Source organism: Cimex lectularius, unplaced genomic scaffold, assembly GCF_000648675.2.
Source record: "Cimex lectularius strain Harlan isolate CLEC.00 unplaced genomic scaffold, Clec_2.1 scaffold172, whole genome shotgun sequence".
NCBI lineage: Eukaryota > Metazoa > Arthropoda > Insecta > Hemiptera > Cimicidae > Cimex > Cimex lectularius.
Window position 1 is genome coordinate 846,706 of NW_019392796.1, and position 7,888 is coordinate 854,593.

Genomic DNA, 7,888 nt, shown 5'->3' on the forward strand with positions numbered 1-7,888 from the left:
AAGCCATCAGTCCATTCTGATTTAATCTTCTTCGAGCAGTGCGTTCAGAAATTTGGTACCTCAAACTTTCCTGGAGCTGATGAATCGCTTGAACAACAAAGAGTGATGCCGGTTTCGCAAAATAGTCAAAGTCAAAAAACGGTCATCCTGTGATTCTTTTACTCTAGGGCGTCCAGAACCGGGCTTTCTATGGTAGGACCCAAAAACATCTAATGTGGTCTCGCAGAGTTTCGTAGGGAACTCCGATGGCAATAGTCGTCTACCTGATGGAACGTCCATCATCAAAATGTGCCACACCACGCACAACATCCTCAGCACTAAGCGGCATTTTTAAGTTTAAAAATTGAAATTAAGTAAACAAAGATGAAACCTAAACAGTTTTTGTTTCGGAATTCAAATGGGATTGAACAAACATATTAAAATCCGTAAAAAGTAATCATTGAAAAATCCTTTATCCTTGTTTTAGATTAATGATTATGTGTGTTTACCTCTAATTGATATTCCCAATTTGAAACAGCATAAAAAATATTTATTGGCAAAAACAATGGGACAAATTAAGGGCAGAATTTCCTTTTATCGAGAAAATGAAGAAAAATCAATTGGGTGGAATTTTTCGCCAGCCAGTGTATAAAGACATTTTTTAGTAAAAAGCAAAGTAAGAAATACATGCGGAATACATTTTTATGCAAGTAAAACGTTTCTTTTATATCTTAAAAGATCTTTATATCTGCTCCTGGTGCCCTTTGCTTTACATGAAAACGTCAACAATTATAAAATATAACATATTATTACATAAAATGTAACATTTTAATAAACATTGTTTTTCAAAACCAAATTAGACTATAGACTACCTCTACATAGAGGATAATTATTCAAATTTTTGGGTAAATAAAAAAAAAATCATCTTGAAATACAGACAGAAGAAAAGGCGGAAAGACATTTTTTAAAAGTTACTAAAATATTTTATCTTGGCTCATACGGGTCTGTTTGGGAATGTTTCAGTAGTGCACATAAGTTACCATTGGTACATTGTTTTGGAATTTTATAATTTCCAATAAAAGTTTATCTATTTTTTTGTGTTAAATACTACGTTTGTTTGGGATGTCAACGTAAGTACTGAATGAGTGGGGACTTGGGCGACCTTGTAGTTGGTGGGGGACTAGTCGGGTGTTGGGATCGGCAGGGCAATAACGATCGCGCACGACTAGAGATTCGGTTTAAAACGCACTTTTTTTCCTGGACAGATCACCTTGCAAACATAATAATGGTCACCATTTGACACGCTTCATCTGATCGTGAGTGGTTTACAGACAGTTATCATGGCAGTACAAATCATACGCCCTATATTTCTACTCTGCGCACTCTCATGCCTCGTTCAATTAGGTAAAAAGAGCCATCGCCATTTTTTTAAAAATTTGTATTTCAAGTCTAATAGATCATAATTGCAGGTTGGGGGCTTGACTGTTACAAATGCAGCACCATTTATTACGAAGACTGCCACGACCTACAAAACATTTCAAAAGCAGAAGTTGAAACATGTCCGAACAGCGGAGAGCCTACTTACTGTACCAAAGTGACATTTCAGTACCGTGAGTATTTTAGGATATAAAAATTATCATTACACGACTTATAATAAAAATATTGTACAACTAAATTTCCTCTAAATAGGTACTTTTTCTAGCATGGTCTTCAATTAATGTATTGCCGATGTATTAAAAATTAAAAAATTGGTTGTCACAATTTGTAATACATATTAACCATTCAGGGCACATCTTACAACTTTCATTTCTTGTTTAAAATGTTAAGCATAACGTAAACATTTGAGCTTAAAAATCGACCAAATCATTGTTATTTGTTATTTGAGTTTTTTATAAGTAGTAAGAGGGTTAAATAAAATAATTGCTTATCATTTAGGTTTGATATGTTGTTTGTTGTTTCAGAACATAAACAAGTCACACATAGAGGTTGTGCGATCGATGATTGCAATAAGGAGTTACAGAAGTTACAACGTGTGTATAGCTTCAACGCCTTCAACTCCTGCGACTTCTGTACTGGAAATTTGTGCAATTCAGCCGCAAATATAGACTTGACTGTCACTTTTGTTATCGCCTTGTTAATATCTGCTTCCAAGCTTTTGTAGTTTACTTACAATAAAAAATTTTATGTGTTGTCTTACATTTTATTTTATGCGTGCGGACTTCGAGGTTCGATTATTTTAAGTGATTCAACACAATTTTAATTGCGTGACGTTCAATGTTCTTGAAATCTTGAGAGTTCTATGATCAATGCCTTAAACACGGATCTACATAAATAATGAAATGTATAGAATATACTTTTCCGATGATATTTCAACTACGAAGTAGTGTAGAGTATTTTTTTATTGTATTTAAGCATTATTTATATGCATATACAAGGGATGTATATTTTATTATGATTTACAACATTATATTATGTCAATGCATTTATTTATTATATAACTTGTCAAACATTCTATTATGGACGAATAAAATAAAACCTCTGGCAGACTGCATCATTCATCCAACACGAAATCTATCAATTTCAATGCACCCAATGCAAAGTTTAACCAATTTTGTAAATATTTTTTCCTTAATGACGAATATATAGGTTCCGCTCCCGTATTATGTGTGCCAAAGTTTCATTATCCTTCAAACTGCATATCATGCATAATTGTGTGCAGTCAATGGAATAAGCAATGCCGTTATAAAAGAATCTGATTGCTGCAGTTTCCGATAGTTTCAATCGCATTATGGTTCTTCGCTTGGCAATGGAAACAGTTTGAAGAAAATGTTCACATAAAGAGATCCTTTTTAAAAATACAATTCTTACTAACAGTAATTTGTTTTGCAATGATCCGAATTTCGAGCTTTTAGCTCATCATCAGGCTGAAGGAGTTCTACAACCACGTTTCTCGACACGAATTGCAAAAGTGAACCCGCTGATACCCTCGCCAACGCGACGTTCCAATGAGAAGCTGGTTTTTAATGCCGCTCAATTTTGAACGTGCGAAAAGCGGGATTTAAACAAGTAAATATTATAATAGTAAATACTGTAAGAAATTAATTATAAATTAGTGATTAAAAATAAAAGATAAAAAATTAGAATAATACCTTAATAATAGATGATTAAATTATGATAAAATTAATAACAATTAAAATAATTAATTTAATTATTTGGACTTGAATATTATTTATGTACATATTTAAAATGGGAGGTAGATCAAAATCTATTACATTATTAATGCATTTATCTCCATGTTCAATTTTACATTTTTTAATTTCAAATTTCTCTGATGACCGAATGAAGAGAGAAGCAGGCCGGGTTCAAGTATCTTACGACAGATGTCGCAATCGTACATGTGTGTACAATCGTACGTGTGTTTTGTCGTTACTTCCCGTTTTTTCTAGGCCTGAACGTTGTGTATCTTACAATTATCGATTATCGCTTATGACCTAAAGAAGTGTACCTTATCGAAACCAATCTAGTTCTCTCCCTTTGTTGAAACTATGTAGCACTGTTGTATTTAAATTTGAATTGAAATGATGTTTTGTTTCTTTTAGATGGTCCTTAAATTCCGAAAATTGGTTCGATTTAGGCAAGTGTTATTTTACTCTCGTTTTTATTTCTCTACCGCTTTGACCTATATATTTAATGTCGCAATCATTACAATTAAGTTGGTAAACCCCGCTTTTTGCTAAGTTGTCTACCTTGTTGGATGGTTCCTTCTCAAGTTGATGTTAACTGAATAGAGATTACTCTCCCCACGTTCAATTATGTCTCTTTTGTGCTTTACCACCACACTTACGTCACGAAAAAATGGGGAGGTTCGAAACCCAAACGAGCCAATATATCATGTAAATGGACATCCCTAACCATCCCTAAAGAGAGCAGTCTCACCATCCGTGACTCCATATGGAGCATGGGATAAGTCAAGAATGCTTGCTGTTCTTACGTCAAGCCGGTTTCTTCACATTTGTTATACGATTTCAAAGAATAATTCATAAGTGAGTCTGCATCCCGGATAAAAGAAATCACAAAGCCAATGTCCTCACTTTGAATTTGCCATCTTCACTACCGAATGAAGAGAGAAGCAGGCCGGGTTCAAGTATCTTACGACAGATGTCGCAATCGTACATGTGTGTACAATCGTACGTGTGTTTTGTCGTTACTTCCCGTTTTTTCTAGGCCTGAACGTTGTGTATCTTACAATTATCGATTATCGCTTATGACCTAAAGAAGTGTACCTTATCGCTCTGGTGTGAACCCCCCGATCCACCGCCAACGCGACTTTCCAATGAAAAGCTGCTTTTTATTGCCGCTCAATTTTGAACCTGCGAAAATTGTGAATTACAACACAACTAAATATTATCCTAATAATAGTAATTAGCTCTTAATATTCTGGGTTTTGTTATAAGAAATACTCGTAACTTTCATTATCCATTTTTTTTTTTAATATAGTAAAAGCTATCGAAGTTTATCAATAACGAAAAAATTCCTAAAACCCAAATATTTTTCAAGTAAACGGTCATAAAATTTTTTCTCGTGAAACTAATATGAATTTCGTTTTAACACCTCCAGATATCCATAACTATATTTTTTTGTTTTTATTTATGTTTATCGAATTTTTGGCCACTAAATTTTTTCCGATTTTTGGAATATCAATTGGAACGGCTATAATTCAAAAAGAGCTAAATGGATTTAAATGTCAAACAGAAAAAAAATAAGGTTATATTTTTATTGTAATCTACATAAAAAATACTGTAAAATAATATATTCACATAGATGACTCGAGCAAGTAAAACGGCGAAATATTCAAAACATTCAAAAGCCGGAAAATATCAACTTTCAAAAATTTTCCAAAAGGAAAGTATGTAATGCAGAATGTACTGTAATAGATACGTGAGGAAGATCATGCTTTTTTTAGGGAATTTTTTGGAAGAAGATTCGGGACGTGATGAGAACAAAGCCAATGGGTCGCGATTCGGCAACCGGGTTAGATATATTTAACTTGAGAAGGAGTGTCTGTTTTGGGTGGGAATGTCAGCGGAACTTGAGGTTATAACAATTTGTACTTCGGGCGCCACATCACAGAGCGGAAAGTGAGGAGACGACGTGCGGAGAAACGTAGGGTAATAAATTTTTGCATTATGGCAGAACACATTGAACATAAGTCTTAGCATTGAACTTGAAATTTTACGAATAAATAATGTGACTCCCAATCCCGAGAAACTCAAACTTTTCCAACCAACAGTATGAATTTAGGCCAGCAAATTCCGTATGACTCAATATCGACCGACCACATAAGAATAGAAGCCATCAAAAATTAGAAGCACCCAAAATGTTCAAATGAGTTGTCATTTCTGGGTACGTGTTCTTTAGGAAATATCCGCAACTCTAAGTGCACTTACGAACGAGAGCTTTTTTTCTCAAGTTGCTATCTAAGCATGAGATTCTATCTCACAAGAAGAAATTATTTGCACAAATCTTTATCCAAGTTATGGTACCGTCTTCCAGAATCCACAGCGTCTGAGTCAGCAAACTTCACTTCCATATAAATAGGGCTCAGGCGCTAGGGCCGACAGTCTTCCGTTAGTCTTCTATTAAGTCTTACTCTTAGTCTTATCCTAGACGCAGGGTTATGCTAGTTGTTAGCCGGTATACTTGTTGTATAAAATTGTATTCGTTATTATAAATAAAGTTTTTTTTTTGACTTTTATTTTAACGGATTACATAACTTCCATTAATTTCAAAAAATTTTATCATTACACAGACTTAAGTGCATACTTTTAGGAGGTGTCAAAACTAGAATTTTAAGTAATCCTGCACTTCAATAGGCCGCAGAACAATACAGTTTTAAGTCTGACACAAAACACGAAAACGAACAAATAATACAGTCGCTGATTATTTGTCAAGATTCAGCATTCCTGAAGAAACTGACGGTAAAGATCAAGGTCATCTTCAAAACTAGGTCATGCAGAATCCCCTCAAACATTTTTTCACATCTTTACAAATTCTTCCTTCCTTTTTTAATAACTTTCTTGGGAAGAAAAAGACAAAAAATCCCTACACCCAAGAAAATTTTTAATCCACACGGTTTACCAAAATACATAATATCAGATCAAAAATCTTGTTTCAGGTAAAAAAAAAATTATTTTTGTCAACTTAGGAATCACATTTATTCCGAACATAGCTCGTTTTCCAGATGCAAACTTTTCCGAGTAATCCATTCAAGGTATCTCTCACACCGCTTTCCCGCCAGCGGAAATAGAAGTACAAATGATCGAGGAAAAATCAAATATAATGACCAATCCTTGATTTCAAATAATTATAATTAAAATTTAAATATAAATAATCCCTTCACCAATTAAAACAACATTAGCTAAAATAGAATTATTTCCTTTGCCTGCCTTAAATCGTTTCCCTAAATCTCATTGTTTGGATGTACGGACAATATCACGGCTCGAGCACACAAGTCCTTCCAGTTGGAAGAAGAGGTTTTGAATTCCTCCTTGCATCGCGGTTACCCAGGATCGTGACAAACTTCACAGATTGTAATTAATTAAAACAGGTTCGGGAAGATTCACCATTTTAGGAGTTGGACAATTTGTGGTGCGATATTTTACTGGCTCAACTCCACGATAAAATAAAATCGTTCGCCAGTAAACCGAGTTCGTAAATTTATTATTCCTTATTTTAGTATTACATAAATATATTGAACTTATATTATTATAAATGTTTTTCATGATTTTGAAGTATTTGCAACGTCGGTAAACCTAAAAACATTTTAGGATTTTATTCTAAAAGAACAACCGTGCTAAAATCCCTTAACATTAAAATTTATAAGAAGATCCAGATTTTATGGTGAAGCTTGCGAGTATTTAAGCTAGGGCAAATGTCTTGTGACATGGCCCACATCGTCAAGTCCCGTCGCAACTTGTTTTTACTTTTTTTTAAGGTAATATGTTAAAAAAATGTATTAATCAATTCCTACTTATTAAATCTACTCTATCGACTTTCGAAATAATTCTTTCCCGGAAAATCTTCCATTGCCAAAAACGCCCTAGGACGTGTCTAATATTTTCGACCTAATTCCACCAAAAATTTTTTTACTTAATTGTTCAGAAATCGTGAGATGCGGTCTGGTGTGATGTAGGTTTCAGAAAAACATTTTCTTTATCGTGCCAACGTTTCGATCTTTATTGAGATCATCTTCAGGGCCTGGGATTTACAAACATTGTTTAAATTTAAAAAATACATGTAGGATGTGGAAAAAAGTGAATTTATACAATGCAAAATATATTTTTTATATTCAATCAAAGTTTTTCTACTCACTCAACGTGTTGTTTTCTGCGTAAGTGTGCCATTCTTGCGTGTTTTATGTTTATATACGTTGGATTTTGAAGGGGTGGGGAAGGAAGTCGGTATAGAAAGACATTTTTTATAAGAGGTGAAAAGAACCGACCAAAGGAAAAAATGTCGGTAATAGTTCGGCCAAATTATCCTTTCAGGATTATAATATATAGACGGGGATAAATAGGAAAAGGAAAGCTAAATTGTTGAAAAATTAGACTATGTAAAAATCTTTGATGTGTGGAATGTGATGAATGTTTTATATGTTACATTATGTGTTTTGTGTGATGTGATGATATATGTATGTTATCGATATTGAATTTGATTAATGATATTTGCGTAGCTGCGACTGAGTTTACATGTGTCTGTACTGTAATTGATGATGTGTTTATCTCGGTTGATGTAAACCATTTCTAAAAAATTGTAACTCCCAGGCCCTGAAGATGATCTCAATAAAGATCGAAACGTTGGCACGATTAAGAAAATGTTTTTCTGAAACCTACATCACACCAGACCGCAT

The 7,888-nt window shown here is 33.8% G+C and overlaps 1 protein-coding gene across 1 annotated transcript; it reads left to right on the plus strand.

Moving 5' to 3' along the window:
- Positions 1 to 1,149: 1,149 nt before the first annotated feature.
- LOC106665011 lies at positions 1,150 to 2,182 on the plus strand. Its single transcript, XM_014391129.2, has 3 exons — positions 1,150 to 1,383; positions 1,449 to 1,589; positions 1,941 to 2,182. Exons 1-3 carry the CDS (start codon positions 1,320 to 1,322, stop codon positions 2,138 to 2,140), a joined length of 405 nt encoding a protein of 134 aa, XP_014246615.1. The 5' UTR covers positions 1,150 to 1,319; the 3' UTR covers positions 2,141 to 2,182.
- Positions 2,183 to 7,888: the final 5,706 nt, after the last annotated feature.

What these genes read in the sequence shown, in the direction of transcription:
- LOC106665011 (XM_014391129.2), top strand. Translation starts at nt 1,320, where the DNA reads ATGGCAGTACAAATCATACGCCCTATATTTCTACTCTGCGCACTCTCA. An exon ending in CTCATGCCTCGTTCAATTAG is followed by an intron (nt 1,384 to 1,448) that starts GTAAAAAGAGCC and finishes TCATAATTGCAG; the next exon opens with GTTGGGGGCTTGACTGTTAC. An exon ending in CAAAGTGACATTTCAGTACC is followed by an intron (nt 1,590 to 1,940) that starts GTGAGTATTTTA and finishes TTGTTGTTTCAG; the next exon opens with AACATAAACAAGTCACACAT.